At 42.9% G+C, this 19943-nt stretch overlaps 1 protein-coding gene across 2 annotated transcripts in view; it reads left to right on the top strand.

The window, feature by feature from the left end:
• The window catches only part of HHAT (hedgehog acyltransferase), a 165611-nt gene that overhangs the window by 134240 nt on the left and 11428 nt on the right, over positions 1-19943 (top strand). The window contains exon 12 of one of the 2 annotated variants that reach the window (XR_009485707.1): positions 11123-11285. Coding sequence is in view for 1 of the 2 variants with exons in the window: in XM_059841113.1 (XP_059697096.1) it covers positions 11123-11214 (92 nt within the window). In the remaining variant the exon portion in view is untranslated. Of the gene's footprint in view, positions 1-11122; positions 13416-19943 lie in introns of those variants that run through there. The other variant, XM_059841113.1, reaches the window with a different exon arrangement.

Here is a 19943-nt window from a genome sequence, read left to right as displayed (position 1 = left end):
CTAAAACTTGTGTTGCAAAATTTGATCCAAACAAATCTTTCAACATTTATCCTGGATGTGCCAGTATCTGTTCAAAAGATTTTTTGAAAGGAATTAGTAAGGTGATATAGGGTGGCTGTAGAACCAGATTGTGCTTTTAAGATTTTCAAATAGGGAAAAGAACCAGTAAAACAAACTAATACTTTTCTTTTTAAATGTCCATTTCCTGTGCAAAAATCACCTGCATCCAGTGACCATGCATAAAATTTGCAGAGCTCTTCCATTTCGTCCAGAATATTTACTTCAGCATGAGGCATTGATTTTTAGTAATAATTCATGTAGAATCAGTAGAAGAGCCAACTGAAAATAAAGGAGAAGGGAAGAAAATGAACCCTCTGTCCTCTCTGTTATGTATGCTAATTATTGCCAAAGATCAGGAGTGATACTGCCTTCAGAAGAAAAACAGCCTGTTTTGGCAGGGTGAGTCATATACCCTGTCCCCCTGCCCTCACCCAGGAAAAAAAAGGCAATCTTTTGGTTCTCCAGCTAGTCAGGGTAAATCATGGACACTCTGCACTCTATCCTTCTTCAACACTGGCTTTGCCCATGCCCAGGCAACCCCACTGTACTCTCTTGACTGGGCATCTTGGTATTTCAGTTTAAAAATGAGGATGTGAGGAAGTGTTGTTTTGGCATGTAGTGATTGTAAGCAAAGACATTTGATCACAATCTGGGCCTGCTTGAGATGCAGCCTTCATTAATTAGCCCAAATTCATCTGTAAAATGACTAATCCATGTAGCCACACCATTGCACATGAACTGTGATCTGAAATCAGATCAGCTCCAGTTCTGTTCTCTTGGATCTTCTGAGCTGATATGATGATTAATCAATTATTCTGGTTGTGTGGCTGATCCCATAAAGGCAGCAAGCACCACACACGCTGGGGAGAGATTTGCAGAGATGATTGTTTAGCAGAGACTGTACATATGGAAATTTGTTCTCATTTCTTCCTTTGTGCTAGCCCATTTACAAATGGAAATGACTGCTTCGTAGCCAGTTCTCATTATATTTCTCTCCCAGGAGATGTGAAATTAGCACTAGGAGAAATCCCACAGTGGTTGGGAGGGAAGCCCAGTCTCTGCCATAGAGGTTGCCCCACCAGGAGGGGGGAGCAGGGAGTCAGTGAGGCTTTCAGGATCCTGCCCTCTCCAAAATGTCTCAGCCAGTGACAGAAGAAGAGGAAACTAGTTGAAGAGGACAGAGTTCATGTATACGAATGGATCCCTCCAGAGAGGTGTAGGTATATGCTGGTTTTGAAAGCAATTAGTAAGATTAGTAAGATGGTTTTGAGCAAGATGTGTATATTGGTGGTATTAACAGTCATGTTAAAGATTTGCAGCACTGCTTATATTACACTGAGTAGCAGAGCCCAGGTGGGACAGAGGGTATAACAGCCATGCATCAGATCCTATTCCTTGCTAGTTTTAATGGGCCAGAGAAGCACACGGAAAGTTGATATCTCATTGCACTAAACTGCACTTTGGTAAATAAGGCAATTTAAACACAGGCAAAAACTTCCTGTCAAGGCATAGTAATTCTAGAACTTTGTTACAGTTTTATGAAATTGAAAGGTTGTGAGGGGCTTTTTCCTTCTAGAAAAGGGAATATGCTGGTAAAGGTATAACAATTTGAAAAGATGGAGTTCTATGAGATCATTTTGTAGTTGCAGACTTGTTTCTGTATATGCTTTGCTATGCTGGTGCAGCCATCTGACCTGAAAGGAACATTGTGAGGGATCCCCTTCAGCAGCTGCTCAGGAAGCTTGCTTAAAACAGGGAAGCAAGGAGAACAGCTAGGCTGTAACAAGATTTAAATCTTCCCATTCCCATTCTTTACATTCCTCTGAGCCAGGTACAAGGCAAAGAAGGGTTGCACCTCTCAGCATCAGCTTGGGTTGGCAGAATGTTTTTGATCTCCATGACCACGCTGGTAGGTAACTCCTTCAGATTTGTGCTGATCAGGCTTCCTCCCCTTGGGTTGCTGCTTACTGGCCTGAGAGCACATCCCAGAAAAGTAGAGCAGGGCTTAGCAAATGAGATCCCTGTTCTTGGAAGTGCTGGCAGATTTTGCATGTTGATACAGCTGCCTGGGTGTTTCTGATCTGTGTTTTCTGACACAAGTGATGAATGGTTTACCAGCTTTTGCTTCAGATGACCTCTGTGCTTACACAGCTCACCCAGGGAGGCCTGCATTTTCAGACACTCTCTGGGATCTGTTGCCCAGCTCACACAGAAAGGAGAGAATAAGGTATTCCCTCCCCAAACTCAGTAGATGTACTCTTGAAATCCAGAATGTGTTTTCTGAGAATATGCAAGCAAATTGTCTAATTTTGTCCTTGAATTCAATTAAATATTGACATAATTAAAGGAATTTTAAATTAGTTTTTTCTTTTGTTTCAAGTGGTCTTGATGATGGACTAACACTGATTTGTTTTCCCCCCAAAAATTAAAATTAATTTACTCTCATCCACAAGCTATTTATAATTTACTATTTTACTGATAATTCTTCTGTTTAGTTGCTATGATTCTGTGGGCTGCAGCAGGGTCAGGTCAGCTTGTGCAGGTAAGTGAAACAATTGTTCTTTCAAAAAGTGCTCAAGTGAGGCAATGCTGTCTGGGCCTTTTGCTCCAGATAACCTGTGTGCAACAATTCCATTTCATGGGATATGCCACCAGTGGGATGGAGAGTGTTTGTTGTCAAGGTTTTCTGTTGGCTCATGGCCACCTTCAGGCACCACTGTCTCTCTGCCTCCCTAAATCTGCATCAGCCCTCTTCTTTGCCCTTTGGTGACACTGTGAAAATGAGACACAAGCAGAAGGGGAGTAACTTCATCCAGCCTGAGACCAGCAGTTCAAGATGCCTTAGTCCTGCATCGATTGCCATGGCTCAGTAAATGACTGCAGGATTGCCTGGTTACCTTATCTGTGCACTTCCATCCCTCAAGATATTTGTATTTCTGTTAAGTGAGAGCTCAGCTCAATGACCTCACTTGTAGTGTTAGCTTTACACTGATACAGCAATTATCAAATGCAGTGTTCATGTAAATGAACGCTGTGCTCTCAGCCCTTCTCTTGCTGCACTAAGCTCTAGTAGTTAATATAATTTTTATCCATGGAGCATTTCAGCTATGAGAGCTCTGTGATAAGGAGCTATAGTTTGTTTGTTGCTAGCATAGCTGGTTGTAAATACTTGTTAAATTTGTCACACTGTCTGCTTTTTTCCTAATTCTTAATGCTGTGAAGACACAAGACAGCACCACGGAATAGCTGCAATGGTCTTGGAATATGAGTGGTTTTGAGGATGACAAGGAAAAATGGCAGATTAACAAATGGGTTGCAGGTAGGAAGGGGATTGTGAATAATTAATCTTTAAATCATTATTCATATTTAAAAATTAATTATTTTACGGTCATTTTAAGCATCATATATTCATGACCACTTCAGGGTACCTTGGCCAGAAATCACGTTGAGGAAATAAATTACAGTGCTTCACCTTTTCACCCAAATGTTTGCTTGCTGGTGATTGATGGCACGTGTCTGCATCCCTGGCTTAAATCCTTTTCTTTTGTGAGTATATAGCTTTGATTTCTCAAGAGCTCCCTAGCACAAAAAGGCAAGAGAAGGAGCTTCATTGTATGTGAAAAGCCTGACACACAAACCTAAATCCAAGAACCCCAGTTAGACTGGTACAGAAATCTTGAAATCTGAAGCTCTAGTAGAGGGGAGGTTAATTCACCTTTCTGCTCAGCATTTCTATATATAACATGGGCATCTCTCTGCTCAGTGAGAGGCAGATGCTCACCTCAGGATCCTGCCAGGCAACAACAATGTTCCCAGCTCTGCCTTTGGGATGTTCATGTTCTCCCGGGGAGTTAACTCTTCATTCTCCTGTTTCATTTTAAAACTGTAACAGAAGGAGGCTCCCTGCTCTAGTGTTTCCATTGGTGTATATAACACTGAGCAGATAATTACAACTGAAAAATGCCCTAAAATCTTTGCAAGTCTCATCTTTATGCACTTGTTCACACCATATTTAAGGAAGTTCTGTTGGAAATGCCTGAGTAGACATTTAATGATAAGCATAGTGCTGTCCTAAGCCAGATATATGACTCTGAAATGTTTTCTTTGCAGAGCACTTCATAGAGGTAGCTCTTTTGCCTTGCTTCAGGGTGAAAATGGATCTTTGTTTACCAAAATGCTTTTAGAAGCTTTTCTCTCTGTTCTAAAAATAAATGAGCATTAAGATTTCATATTTTGTGGGCTTTGATTTCATATTAGCTGTGTGTGGGTCTCAGTTTAAGACATGGGAAGAGAGGGAAGGTTGCTTCTTATTTACAGATTCACCCCTTCATAATCTGGAAACTAAAGCTGGTTGGTTGGATTTTTTTTCCTTCCTCATTAGCAATTTGGGCAGGAAGATTCCGACAGGCAGTTTTCATCAGTCTTCCTTACTGGTAATTCAAATTCAGCAGTAGCATGAATATGGTTCTTTTGATTTTAGTTGAATTACTCCAGAGTCAACTTGATATGCATGAGACCACAATTACTGCCTAAAATACCAGGCTTTTTTCCACTGACTAGCTCTGCTGGGAAAACTAGTAGAGGGTGAAGATTTATTTTAAAGCATGAAGCAGAAGGCATAACTCCTGTGAATTTTTTTTGTGCTTTATACAAGGGTTAGAAGTAAAAAATGCTTGAGGTAGGATAATATCACAAAAACACACCAAGAAATATAGAGTGAAATTATCCCGCTCGTATGAGGTGATGCATACTGGGGAAATAATCCTTCTAGTCTACATTGTGCAGCATCTGGAGAGCTGGAAGTGGTCATGGTATTTAGCATTAAATGAGGTTTTAGCTCCAAAGACAAAACAGAGAATCTCTGGATACTTGCATCCAGAGAGCATTTACCAGAAAATAGCAGAGCATGGTGGTAGTGGGGTTTTTTTGGTTTGGTTTTTGGCTTTTTTCTTTCATGTACATAGTGCAATGAAAATAGTTTTGGCATCATCACTGGATTGTGTTGGTGGGTGCTTTATAAAAGCTAAAGGATAGGCCAATCTTTTGAGCTCTACCTATGAATTTGTTTATTTGCAGCTTATCTAATTAACAGGGAAAAGCATGCTCAGCAGCCTTAGCTCTGACATAGGTTAAATTGATATCTTGTTGCTTAACAAAGTCTTTGTCAACACACAACTTTCTTCAGTGCCATCAAACATAAAAGTAAAATTATTTTAGCCTGGTTCCATGTGCAGTAAAAACACAGAAAAGCCACAACTTTTGTGACCTCTGTCTACTAAATCCAACCTATTTGTAATATGAAAACACTAAGAGACTTTGGCTTTTTGCTTTCAGTAATGCTGATCTGAATGATTTGTTGTCATCCTGTGTTGCAGCTGATGGTCTTGGGCTGTTATCTCTCCATTTTCAGTTTTTCACAGCAGTGCTAAGTACTCAGAAAGCCACAGATGTAAGCATTCTTCGGGATGGCATGATTTAAAATTCACATAAGTAGATTACTGTGTGGCACATTTGTTAGTGCCTTTTGCTGGAAACTGCTTCATGTCTACTAAGAGGCAGCTTTTGTGGTTACTGCCAGTGTGCCTGGCTAAGGCTCAGGTCTACACCTGGAAGCTTAGGATTGTGTCCTTCTCAGTCATCTTTCCAGATGCTGCATGGGACAGGGCTGAGTTATCCTTGCAGCATTTCCATGGGCTTCCTTTGAAAATGACCTATTGTACAGTAATATTTATTATTAATATTTGGACCTTTTCCACACCCACCAGCTAAAGTGCTTTCAATGCCTGGAAATCTGTAGGAATAGGTCAGGTCAGCCTTACCTAATCTCCCACGCTGGTTCCCATTGGTTGAGCTGCTCTGCTCCCAGGGTGCACAATGGGTGGAGGGGAAATATGTGAGAGCTGTTAGCTGGGGGCTCACAATGGGACAAAGTGGCATCTTGAATTTACAGACCCTGTGACTGTGTGCTGCTCTCCATGGCCTGGGAGGTCGGAGATGCCCAGCTGGGACTTGGAGAGCTGTGTGTTTGCTGGCAGAATTTATTGTCTGTCCTTTGACACGTGTGCAATGTGGAGGCTGAAAGTAGCAGCAAAAAAACCTGCTCTGAATCATGTTAAGGCTTTGCTACAACACAGCTGAAAACAGGCAGAGTTTTCTTTCCAAGTATCTGAAGACTAATTGGGTATCAAACGGCACCATGTTTGTAACACATGCTGTGTGACATTCCCTGCTGTAATGGTCAGAAAGGTCCACCTGGAAGTGACAAAAAGACATGAAATTAAAATTAAAAAATGCAGAGTTTATCTAGCCCAACATTTGGAGATGCTTCAAATGTTGGGCTAGATAATAGGTTTCTTTCAACAGAAAGTAGTACATCTTCAGTTTGGAATGTGTTATTTTTTCTGAAAAGGTGATCATTTTACTGATCCTTTAAGTATGTTAGTAATTGTAGGTAAGAGTTGTCTTGGCCTCAAATGCTGGTTTGCTTTGGCTTTTTATTATGCTTGACAGACTGGTGCCTGTTCCCCCTCCTTCCCACCATTGTGTCTCTTTAATTCCACTTTACAGAGGAGTTGCTTCAGTGTCTTTGTCACATGTGAACTTTTGTTTAAGAATAAATTTTCCTGAGTGCTAAGCCTTACAGCAACTTAGGTACTTCCAAATCAAAGTCAGAGTAGATGTGTGCTCCTCCAGCCAAGCTTTTCAGGGAGATTAGTTCTTCTGACTTCAATTGATTTAATAACTACTCTGCACTTGAAGACTTCTGAGGACTGTGCAGCCAAGGCACTTCTAAAAATAACATTTAGGTCCAAGAGCCACTAAAGCAATTTTGGAAAATGCAAGAGATAACTACGGCCCCCTTTTCTTACATCTCACTGGTTGGAAGGAACAAAGGACTGCTGCCCAGTGTTTTGATGATGATGTGAAACCTGGCTATGCCCAAAACATTGCCAGTGTGGTTCTTTTTCATTACTGTGGGTGCTGAGGAAATTTGAAAGGGCTTTTTTCTTGGATACATGATTAAATGTTGGTTCAAATGATTTGAACTGAGGTCATAAGGATATAACTGGTCTTTTGAGAGCTGTGGTCCAGACTGTTACTTTTCAGTTGAAAGCTCAGTTTCACCCCACTCTTATCAAAATCCAGAGCATGCTAGAAGCATGACCTTTTCTAGTCATTTGCAAAGTATGCAATCTCTCAAATACTTTGAGAGATTGAGAAGTTAAAAGTGTAACTCCAAAAGGTGTTCCTGTTGCAGCAAGTTTGTATCAATTATCTCTTGATCATGTAATGAAAACAAATCTCCTGCTCATTAGGCTGAAAGCTGAGTACCTAACATACCAAAATGTGGTTTTAAGCAGCAAGACTCCTGGAAAGTCCATGAGCTGTGTTGGACAGAGCAGTGCCTCAGGCCTAGCTGGGACTGAAGACTTTCTGGGAGGAGGTTGTGTGATAGATGGATCAAGTGCTCCTGCAACCTCTCTACTAAATTTGCACTCCTCCTCACAAAGGAGCTTGTGTTTGATGTTTTGTGAAGCAGCACACCTTGCCATAAGAGAATTTTGTGATTCTCACCCAGTGTTCCTTTGTTAAAAGTGATATCCAGCTGTCTTAAAATAAATTTCTGCAGGTAAAGCTCACAAATATTGCTGGATTTTCAAACAGCATATGAATTAATCCTTATTTCTACAAATAGCATATGTTAATGAACACAAATTCATCTTTCTGTGAAAAAAATTATGACAATCTGTGTAGTCCCATGAAACTCAGCCTTCAAGCCCAAAATCAAATTACTGAAAGCAGTCAAGAAACTGTGAGATTTAAGGTGGTATGTGACATGGTTTTGAATAAACAGACTTAACTCAGTCATTTCCTAACAGCCTGGTGCTTGATCTGAAACCAGTAATGTTTTGAAGAGTACATTCTAGGTATGACTTTATAGAGAGATACTGATCCAAAATGCAGGCATGTATGCTTCCAAGCAGAGTTTGGAGACTGGTACAGCACAGGTGAGGGTGCAGTGGTTTAGGGGGATAAGGTAAAGCTGAGGAGTTGCCAAAAAGAGCCCCCTGAATGGTGTCTTGAGAGTAGGAGCAGAATGAGAGGCAGCAAAAGGCCTGAGATATGAACATACCTTAAGATGGTACCTGGGACAGGGTTCAAGGAGGAAATTTCCTTGGAGCTGTGCATCCAAAGCCATCAGCACTATTTGATTGCTTGGGTTTACAAGGAGAAACTGTGGAATCCAGAAAAGGCTTCTGTGACCTTACCTTGCAAGAGAGCAGCTCGTGCTGCTGTTTGATTGTGGAGGTCACCTGCAAGGAAAACAACTGCTGGGCAGAATTTGAAATTGCATCCTTGCTGGATTAGCATTGCTCCATGTGTCCTTCCCTACATCATCACCTCTGGAGACCAAGTGCTTCAGATTTTTCAGCAACTTCATTGTATATCCAGTCCTAAAATGGAAGAGATTAGTGAAAACAGTTTAAAGGTCCCCTGCTTGCTTCAGGCTGTCCTTGGGCTGCTTCTCAAGTGTGGATGTACCTGTGCAAATCTGCCTTGAGTGGCAGGAATCTGGGATTGCCAAGAAGCAGAACATGATGCCTTTGCTTCACTCACATGCATTTCCCCACACCCACCAGCACTGCACGTGGTTCCAGTGTGGCAAGAATGGGCAAGGTTCCCCTCACCCCTGCTTGGAGCTGCCTCCTACTTGTGCAGCAAGAAATGCTTTGGGATTTGTGCAGCACTTCCTAAAAGAACTATAACAAGATTAAATTTTTTAAAATCCCCTTTTCTTTTGCCCATGTTGGGGTCATTTTTTCTTCCCCCTTCCTTCTCACCTTCATTAGATGAGCAGGAGATGATGTGCTGAATGCCACCCCTGACACTGTACAGGACAGACTCCCTACATTGCAGGAGGATTACCACAAGCTTGATTATTATTATTGGTTAAAAACCCTGTGAACCCAGGTTCTGGGCACTATGGAGAAATATTAGCAGAAATCTAAGACATCTAGAAAAGATTTCCAGTCCATAACTATGTATTCTGACAAGATCTCTAATATGCTGGTTGGGGAGAGCAAGCAAGTCAGCTACTGTTGGCACATTTTCTGTGTGCCAGAGCTTTACAGTATTTAAAAATGCAAAACATGTAACTAGGAAATTTCAAAAGTGCCCCTAAAACAGAACAATTCCACTCAGTTCTTTTTTAATTTTCTGGCTCTGTCTCTATAAAGCTGCCACCACAATATTGCTGCCAGAAGAGGTATGTTTTTATTACATCTATTGACATACTTTCACATGCAATTTCAGCAGAGACAAAGCACAGCTGGGCTTTAGCTTGCTATTGAAGGTGAAACCCAATCTGCAGTAGGCTAATTTCACTGAAATAAAACAAGACTTTTATGGTTAAAAATCCCCTTGGAGATACCTCAGCCAATTTGTTTTGTGAAACAAATAATTAAACAAAAGTATCATTTCACTTCAGGGTGTTGTGAAGACAAGGGATTAGAGTTTTTAAATGTCTCCATGAAAATCAGTCAGGTTACAGGACAGTATTTCACCATAAAGCAAGGCCAGAATAATTAGAGGCTCATGAAGCAAACACAGCTATTCATAGCAGGGGGATGCAACTTTTTCTGGACCTGTTCCAGGATGAAGTGTGACCCTGCCCAGCTCTTGGAGCACAGTGGAAGGTCCCAGCACATGCCATCCCCAGAAGTGCAGGGTTGAGTCTGGGGCTCTGAGTCCTGCTGAGGGCAGGGTATTGAGCTAAGGCTCAGCTGGATGGGAGCACAATTAAACTGTGCCCTGCCTGGAATTAGCTTGGAGCCTGGACAAAACCAGCCTGCAAAGCACCTTGTAAATGTAGCTTCAGAAAGAGCTCTTCCTGGAGTATCACTTTGTGCAGAGGTTACAGCTTCTCTCCATCCCTTCTTCCAGGCCAAAGGGGCATCTCCTCTCTGCCAGTAGGTTCCTTTAGACCAGAGTTTTCCCCAGGAAGGGCAGATTTTCTTTCAGAAGCAGGTGTTGGTAGTCCAAGGACAGGATGCAGAAAACCATTCATGCACATGACCAAAATTTTTATGTCAACAATGCAAAGCGAAAAGCCATTAAAAAACCTTCAAACATTTTCATCTCTGTCCCCAGAGAGCACACACTAAAACACATCAGGGCCTAGCACTGAGGATTTCAACCTATCAGATCTAAATTTCATAAATTCTGGAGTAAGGAGGAGAATGGACAAAGGAAACAGAAGGGTTGGGAAAGGTATCAAGGAAAGCAAAATCATTTGCTTGGTTACTTTTCAAATTATTTATAACTCTACTGGAAAGCAGCAAACCTTTTGGCTTGTGACCTCCTGCCTACTGCTGTTTGCTGTGATAAGTTTGAGTAAAAGGATGGTAGCTTTTGCTAAAAACAACTTGAAATAATAATGAAACATCATTTCACCAGCAAAGATTTTAGATATTGAAAGAGTTTTTATAGTTAAAAATTAACCTGGGCATCGGGCAAATCAGGCAGAGGTCTGTCTATTCTTCACTGGCACACATTAGCTGTTAGTGGGGTACATCAGGCTTTACACCCAGCTGCAGGATATCCAAAACAACCTTAATCAGAGGTTACCCCAGACTCCTTTTGCAAAACAGGTAACTGGACTTGTTTAGATTTTTAATAATCTTCATTGTGGCTGTACATCCCTCTGTGCCTAGGAGGCACCATAGCCAGCTTAAAGCATCAGGGTCATTGGGGGAATCTGCTTGATAGACAAACTCACTCCAAAGGAGAGGATTGAAACAGACCTTTGCAATTCCACAAGAATAAATCTGGTCCAATTCCCTGAAAAATGAGAAAGACAAGGACTGCCAGGGGGTCAGGCAACCCTAGAGCTTAGATAATTTTACTTTTCATATTTTGTGGGTTGACTCTACTTACTTATGAAGCTGAATTGCTACTAAAATTAATTAGAAGCATCATAAGTTGGCCATCCCAAGAGTATTTCTACCTGAAGCAGTCATTAATTATTCTGACTAGGATTGTCTGTCTTTTCTATTTATAGGCTGGCCATGGGCGACACTGACTGTTCTTGGGTTCCTGTACTGCTATTCTCATGTTGGAATTGAGTGGGAGCAGAAGTGTGCTGCACACTAGGAATGATGTTAACAATTATTCTTAAGGCAGGTTGATGGTTTTTCTACACTGGATATTCTGTCTGCACAAAGGTGAGCAAGACCAAGTCTTCAGTCCATGTATTAAAACCAAAAGCTCATTTAATTGATTCTTTATTGCAAATGCAGGAATTGAACTGCAGAAACACTGATGGGCTGCAGCAGAGGGGGAGAAGAAATTATGAAGCATTGTGAATTATGTTATTTTTGTAAAACAGCATCTTTGTGACTCTGTGTACACTAGAAGCATGCATCTCAGAACAGGTACTTTACTTATGTTGAGGGTTGTTTTCATGTTTTGCTGCCTATTTTGAGATATGAAGAAAAAAAAATTCCACCCTGGAGAATTCAAAAAGCCCAGTCTCTCACAGATGGTGTCCAGGGGCAGGTAGGGCTGTGCCCTGCACTTACACTGCTCCATGAAGGGCATGGTGCTCATCAGTTCTTCTTGACTGCTTTCCAATATAAGCTAGAACATTTTGTATTCTCACTGACTGGAGTGGTTCTGCCTTAAGCTACTTTTCCACCTACTGTAGCAAAGCCTACTTCTTCTTTTTAATGTCTTCTTTTAAAATTTTGCCTTTAAAATAGCACCTTTTTGGTAACCTTAGAAATGGTTTTGTATCCTTAAAAAGAGAGAGTACTTAGGAAGGTCTTTTCTCAAGGAACAGTTTTCCTTTTTAATCAAATATGCTCTTAAAGCTCCTTGGACTTAAAGTGCTCTCTGTCTTGTCTTAGAGCTAAAGCATTAAATACTACCTTTATTTTGGGGCTAATACCACCTTCAGACTGTTCAGCCTGCCTCTTGTATTGTTCTGTTACTTAAGCAGATATCTCCAGTCTGGTTAATGGTAAATCTGTTCAGTCTGCTTCATTTTCTGGTGTCCAAGCAATCAGCTCCTGCAATATATTGCAGACACCCTGGGAGGAACTTTTTAAGACCTTTAGAAAAAACCAGAATGGTCCAATACAGTGGCCCCAGCTTAGCTGGAGCTCCATGTCCTTTGGCCACACAGACCTGTTACAGCAATATCTTTGCCCAAAGATTGTGTTGTCCAGAGCTGGGAAGGTCACACCTGCAGGTGTCCACATTGCAGGAGTGCTTCAACACATGCTGTTTTCTAGGGGGGGACCCTTCACCTGCCTGATACTATGGGTGTCTCCTACACTGTTCTGTTTCAAACTGATACTGAAGAGCAGCCAGAAGACCTTTAGTCTTTCTAAAGTTAGACATTCCCCCTAGGCTTGGTCAAAAGGCCACAAGTTCTGGAGTAGACTTCTTCCAAAAGCAGCTTCCTCCACCCAAAGCATGTCAAAATTTGTTCCATGCCCCTGGCAGACATTTCAGCCTGTTGGGAATTAGTGTCCTGCTGTCAATCACTCCTGCAGCTTCAGCCAAGTCTGATATAATTATCCCTTCTGCAAGAAATTCAGTTCCTGAGACAGGCTTCTGCTTATTGCCTGCATTTCTGATGTCTCTGCTGCTCACAACTATGGCAGCCTTCTTGTTACTCTCCATTTACTCCTGAAGAAATAAGGGCAGAGGCTTCAGCTCTATCCATCCAGAAAAAAGCCCATCTCCTGCTGTTTCAAAGCAGAAGCTCCAACCTTCTATGCTAAGAGTCCCCCAGGTCCCCCACCATGACAATGCCATGATTTCCCCTGGAAGCTGTTTCTAGGAGGCACCCTAGCCTGCTGAAAATATCTTGCCTTGAATGCTGCCTGGCCAAAGACATGGCTCTCCTGACTAACTGGGTGATGATTGCAGGGATTCTCTCAGCCACAGAGTACATGGCTCTAAGCTTCTGAATTTTCTAAAAGGATCCAAAAGATTGGCCTCCATTTTGGGGCAGCACTGAGCTAAGGGCAAGAACTTTCTCAGACTCTGCTCAAACTTTGTAATTCAATAGAATTAGCATTAGAGCAAAAAGTCATGAATCTGTTCTTCAGTCTTATTGATTACCATTATTACACGAACTGAGGTGCTACTGAGTGCTTGGATTCCAATTTGTATGCATGCAAAACTTCCAGCTCCAATATGGAAATGACCCTGAAGGTCATCTAGAGCCTGCTTATTTCTGAACTAAAATTGTTTTCTGGTTTTTTCAGTGCTTTATATATCTTTCATAATTTTGTATCTTTTCCTGTTTCTATAAATAAAGCTGAAATGCACTGTTGGCTTGAGAGCTGTGTCTTGGAAAACTATAGCCTTGTGTAGGAAAAATAAGTGTTCCACTGTTGTGGAGAAACACCACTATGCACTGGAAGCCTGCAGGATGGGTGCAATGCAGACTGGTCACTTTTATCCCTGTTGTGCACTGCATGGAACAGTGTGAGTTTAAAAAGCAAATGGTGTGAGTTTAAAAAGCAAATCAGCCTTTTGTAGCTGGGTTAAGGAAAGACTTCAGCAGGTGAAGTTTCTGAGAAGAGGAGCATGCACATAAAATGGTGCTTCCCACTCACAAAGTCCCTTCTCAGTCCTGCTTCTACAGCAGCAGTCAGCATGGGCATGTTCAGTCAGACAACACACAGCTCTATGCCTGAAACACTTCAAACTTGCTGCTCAGTTATTCCTTCAGCTTGGAGACACATTCCTCAGCACGGCCTGGGAAGTGACTCTTCATGTGGCACCCGATGTACTTTTGTGGTAGCCCAAAGTGCCGCCCTCCAAGCAAGGCCTCTGTGAAGTGCTGAGTGGGGGGGAGTTTGCAGAGACTTGGGAGAGACTGCAGTAGCCATTCCACTTCCCAAAGGGAAAAAACAGGTGAGGGGTGTGTGAGAAAGAGACTTCCAAACACTGAGAAAAAGCTAGCTAAGGGGTGTAGGAAACAGGTGACAAGGACAGACATGGCCAAAGTAACACACTGGCCATTTTGCACCAAAGGGGAGCACTTTTAGCCAGGGTGAGGGGAACAGCAGACCCTGACTACTACTGCTGTGAGACCCTAAAAATCACAAAGTGCAAGGAACAAAAAAAACCCCAAAGGTGGTGGCTCTGCAAACAAGCTGGACAGCTACACGATGGCAACTGACAACAAGAGTACACAAGTGAAGCATAATGTATAGTGATATGTGGCTGTAATGGCTACCACAAAGCTGCAGTGGAGTCTCTTGCACACACACACACACACACACACACACACACACACAGAGACACACACACCCTTGCTCTAGCCCCTCCTTAGTTAACAGAGCCATTGTCATTACTGGGTAGGATTATACTAAGTGGCTCTTTCTTTAATTCTGCATTGATTAGAAAGTGGGCAAGGCTTTGCTCTCGTATCTCTCTCACATCTGAGAGCTAAAAGCAGCTTAGGTGGAATATCCAGCTTACCACAGGTCAGAAGAAAAACAGCTTAACTGTGAAAACCTGCAGCAATTTTGTTATTAGTCACAGCAATAACACAGAGCCTGTCCTTTCTCTTGCACACCCACCTAATTGCATTTGTCACCACAAACCCTTGAGGTGGTCACAGTTTGCACTTGCTGAGGAGGGAGGCTCTGCTTCCTCTGGCTTGGCAGCAGGATTGTCCTCAAGGAGCTGTGAAGAGCGAAGAGATTGCTATGCATGGTCTGTCACAATTTCTCCTCGTGGTTCTTTATAGTTTCCCCCCCCTTCCACGAGTAGTGCAGCTCATTATTGCTTTCCAAAATAACTCCCAGCACACAGCCACTTGTTAGTCAAGGCATATATTTTAATCCAGCAGGGATAGCTGAAACACTGCTCGATGCAAAGCCTGTGTTCAGAACCCTGTGCCTGTTACACCTTGAGGAAGAGGGGAAATCTGCATTACAATAGATCATGTCTTGTATTATGGGACCTCTGAGAGCAGCCCTCCCTGTGGGTCCCCATGGATGCCCAGGGCTGTCCTGTGCACATTCACTGAATTCAACAATCCAACCAGGAGCTGCTTGTGGAGTGGCTCCTCCATTAGTTGTGTGTTAAAGGAAGAAAAAACGAAGACAACTTTGTTGTTTTTAAATTTTCTGCTTCATGCAAACGCAATCCCATCCAGCAGAGGTCCTGCCAGAGCATCTGAGAATGAGTCCCAGCTGCCTGTGGCACCAGTCACCTGCACCCAACCTACGGATGGACAATGTGGCTCGGACGTCCCCAGCCTAGGGGACACGCACTGGCAGCTCCAAGCTTGAGAGGCTTTCTCAGACGCCAGCAATGCCCAGGAGGACAGGAAAAGGAAAATTCTGACGGATATGACACACTTTAGGCACTGCACAAGAGATGGAGCTGAAGGGTGTCAAGGCTCAACTTCGAGGCAGCCTCAGCACTGCTCCCTTTAGTTCCCACAAGCTTTAGGAACATAAGTAAAATGCTTTCCAAGAGGAAAAAGGTGTGTGCACTCTGTACCCACTAGAGACAATGCCAGGATTAAAACCCTCATTCCTTATGCTGGGAATCACAAAGATCTGGGTGAGAACAAGTTAAGTTAACATCAGGATCTAACAGGCAAATTTGGACCACAAATTAGGCTGCACCACCTCTCTTAATATCCAGGGGCAGCTCAATGTGTAAATAGCTTTAGGTAGCTGCATATCAGCCCCTTTCAGGAACAGAACAAATTAAATGGGCTACCTGTAGCCTGTGCCTTCCCCAGCAATGGTCAGCCTGCAGGTAACAGAAATGCATTCTATGCACAGGGATTTAAGAAAGGCTTTATATATGGTTGGGTAGCTGAAGTGAATCATTGCAGACAGGTGCATCAGCCAGCCACTGAAAAATTAAAGTTTACTGAGAAAGTAGCACAGAAATATAACTTCAGTTACGACCTGTGGCATTTAAATTGTATTGGCACTCCCTCTAGAGCTGATCTTTCTTGACAAAATTAATTAATTTTTATGGACCATAACATTTTCATCCCTGCACTAGCGCATTTGAATTTCCAAAATTAGGTGACAAAAATAGAAGAACTGGAAATGATACTGGGAGAACAGAAACAGCTACACTGTTCATAAGTTGATTAAAATGCGAGTCAGGGAAAAAATTAAGTCCAGTTGATTTTTTTTTTTTTTTTAGACTACTGCCAGAAGGGTTAAGATTGCTTTAGGGGCTCAGGTATGTGGGAGGATTACCATACAGCAAGCCACAATTCAGAAATAAAAATAAGCATTTATGACACAGTTCTTGAAGTGATGGTATTGCTAATTTATAGTAATGTGTTTCTTTACTATTGCAGTAATAGTTTTGTGCTGAGGTGGTAATTCATGATGAAACTGCAAGCTAATAACTTGCATTTGTTCATACATTTGCTCCTGGCCACTTCAGTGACCTCTCCACTGCCTTACCCCAGCTCTTGGCATCCTGTCTCAAGGCTACCCTTGGATCCAGCTCTGCTGTCCCACACTTCACACACCACTGCTGGTGCCATCTGCCCAACCTTCACTCAGGTTATTCTCAAAGTTCCTCAATTTGATCAAGTCCTGCCAAACACCACTTGGTAAAAATAAGAGACCTACAACGGGTCTGAAGATGTCCTGCTTGTCTTGAACAGTTATGCCAATAACCACTGACACCACGAGCAACTGCAAGTTGGGTCTGAGGCCTGACATAGGTGTAAGGCTTTAAAAAGCACAATGGCCATTCAAAATAAAATAACACACTGCTTTTGGAGTACTTAGGGGCTCTGAACTTGGGGGCTCTTAGTTGATGCTGGTTGAGGAAATACCTATTTTAAGAAAAATTACATTTTCATACTAAAAATGTTTCCAAGCTAAATCTTTAAAACTTTAGGGCTGCTGGCAGAAACACAAGGACACTCTCTGACACTGGCAGAGACAACTGAGGCAGGGTAAAGTATCTCCCAGCTCCTTCCAGCAGGCAAATTGTGACTCAGAGGGCTACAGCCCTTTAGAACCTCCAGCCAAAGGAGCTTCCTGGGCAGTCAGTCCCATTTGCCCTTGTGCCTTGTGCCAGTGTTGTGCTTCCCCTTCCTGCTCCCTCCCTAATGTCTGCCCCCTCAGTGAGTGTAACCTACAAATCCCCCCCTCTCACACTTCATTTTCCAAGGTTTTCCCCAGATGCTTACACTACACACAGACAGGTTTCCTCCATAACAGATTTTCCTGGGTGAAGGAAATGCAGCAGATTCAAGCTACAAAGACAGGTATCCAGGGCTGTACTTCTGCTACTTTATATGCTGCTTCCATTTGCTGTTGTGACCTTAGACTCTTCTCCCTGATCTACACTGGGATCAGAGCAACCAGCCTGCAGCCTTTCAGCACACCTGGCCATAGCTGCTCTATTTGCTGCTCCCAAATGAGAGGTACCCACCCCCATTTTACTGAGCTATTTACAATTTGTTTTGGCAGAATTGTAATTTCATGCAGTATTTCATGCACACTTTCCTAAAAGATGCTTTTTCCAGTTTAGCTTTCAGCTGAACAGCTTTACTTTATATTTTTGTCTGTCCACTTCCACTAGCCAGGGTGCATGTGCAGTGTTATCCTTCTAAAGGAAAACAAAAATAAATACTTTGACTTGGTGCTTCATATGGATTATCTCAGCTTTCTTTCCAGTTCTCACGCTGAGAGTGTTCAATACATTTTCCTGTTATCGTTAGTTCTTCTGAAATACCTTCTGCTTAACCATAAAACTCACTAAAAAAGATTGCTGGAGAGCTTTGAAAGCAATCTATTTCTCCTCTCTAAGCCGGGCTTGCAGGGAGCCATTGCTTGTAGAGCTGTCTGGGTCCCATTACTGAGCACACAGCAGCTCCCAGGGTTAATAGTGCACTCCCTGTGCTGCTGCTGCTGCTTAGCATTTCCCCCCAGTGGCAGCCCCTGATGAAGAAGAGGCCATAATCTTCCTTTTATAGAAAATCCACATGTGTAATAGATACTCCAGCACAGTTTCTTTCTGCCCCCAGTTTTGTAAGCTGGGAGATTGGGAATGTGGAAGGGAATTCCAGAGCAAAAGCACAACCCCCTCAGATTTGCACATAGAAACTGCAGTGACATTTACAGGTGCTCTGTGTTCCCCCCAGGTAGGAATTAACAGCAAAGCTCATCCTTTCCCTCATCCCTCATCCACCTGAACAGAAACATCTTCAAGAAAATCTCTACAAGAGAGCAAGGCTTAAAAACAGCCAAAACATCTTCGAGGTTTCTCAAACACTGCTGCCTCTATAAGTACTTAACGTGGGGCTGCAGGGAGAAAGTTTTGGAAATGGTAATGATGGATGGAGCTGCCAAAGTTAAGCTTGTTTTAAACCCACACCTGTGCCATGGGGCAACTTAAATGTGAATTTGGCTGTGCTACATAAGGACTTGAACTTAATTAGGAAAGGGGAAGCAGGAATGGAAAAGGAAAGAAAAAAAAAGCAAAAAGACAAGGCTTGAGCACATGTATTTTATAGATACAGCTGTGAAGGAGCATCTTGATAGCTACTTCTGACAGACTTCAGAAGTCCACTTTCCCTAATGCCTTTTTTGGATTTCTCACAGGTTTTTACTCATCCTGTCTTTCAAGAACAGGAGAGGTTAATTCCCCCAGCTGCCACCTACCAACACAGAAGTTGTGGTGAATTAGAACGAAAGAAGCACAGACTCAATCTTCTAGGTGAAAAAGACTTGTATTGGCTGAGATTCTTTATGTGTGTGTTGCAATTAAACCCCTGACACCACTGGCAGCTATAAATACCATAGCAACACAGCATCCCTCCCAGAATTTTCTGGTTGGATACACAGCCTCACTAACCAGCCTGGAGCAGAAGGCAAGCACAGAGAGCAGTTAATCAGCCAAGGTCTCCTCAGCCTCAGTGTTGGGGCACAGTGGTCACTTCCCACTGGGTGAGGGGCTCAGTGCTCTCCCCAAGCTTTGGTAGGGTCTCCTGAACATTGCCCTGCACCAGGCACACGCTGAACAGGAATAGTTTTGATCCTCAGTGCTCTGGGAGCAAATAAAACCCATTGCTATTGCACACATGTGTGAGGGGGAGGGATTTGCTGCAGTTCAGTCCCACTGGCTCTCCCAGCACAGAAGAGCTGCTTTATGCTGATTGTCTTTACTCCATTGCAAAAAAGGACTGGAGACAGAGTGCTTCCAAGTTTAACACAGATACTAAAATGCACCACAGAGCAACTAAAGAGCCTCCATTACCAAATGTAGAACTTAAAACTGTAGGCAGCACTCACCTCCCCACAAGCTGATGCATTGCTGACTGTCCCCAGGAGTTCCTGCCGCTGCCCCAGGACTGTACACCCTCTGGCACGGGTCCCCAGCAGCTGCACACTAATTCATAACCAAACAGAAGAACCTGCAGCTATTTCTGAGAAAAATCAGAAGCCACAGCACACTCCCTGTGCTTTAGAAACCTTCTGTCCCTGCTGTGAATGTGCTCCCAGGTGGAGGGAATGAGGAGCAGGGGCTGGTGCAGGTGGGCCTGAGGCTGCTCACAGCTGAGCACAGGGCTGGTGGGCAGCATGCACAACTCCAGCCTTTGCAATCTGGCACCTAAATCTGGGCAAAAAGTGCTCTAGGTAATTATCCTTGCTTTGAAATGCTGTGGGGCTGCTGAGGGCAGAGAAACTCTGATGGGGAACATCGTGTGGCTGGTGCTACCCCTTCTGTGCTCACTGAAGCTTGGAGCACTGCCAGAGAGGCTGCGAAGAATGCAGGAGCAAAGAAAAGAATAAAGAATTCAGAAAATGAGCACAACAGCCTCTAGAGACCTCAAAAAACAAAACACAACAAAACAA

This window comes from Haemorhous mexicanus, chromosome 3 (genome assembly GCF_027477595.1).
Source record: "Haemorhous mexicanus isolate bHaeMex1 chromosome 3, bHaeMex1.pri, whole genome shotgun sequence".
Lineage (NCBI taxonomy): Eukaryota > Metazoa > Chordata > Aves > Passeriformes > Fringillidae > Haemorhous > Haemorhous mexicanus.
This window is presented reverse-complemented; position numbering and strand designations above follow the sequence as displayed.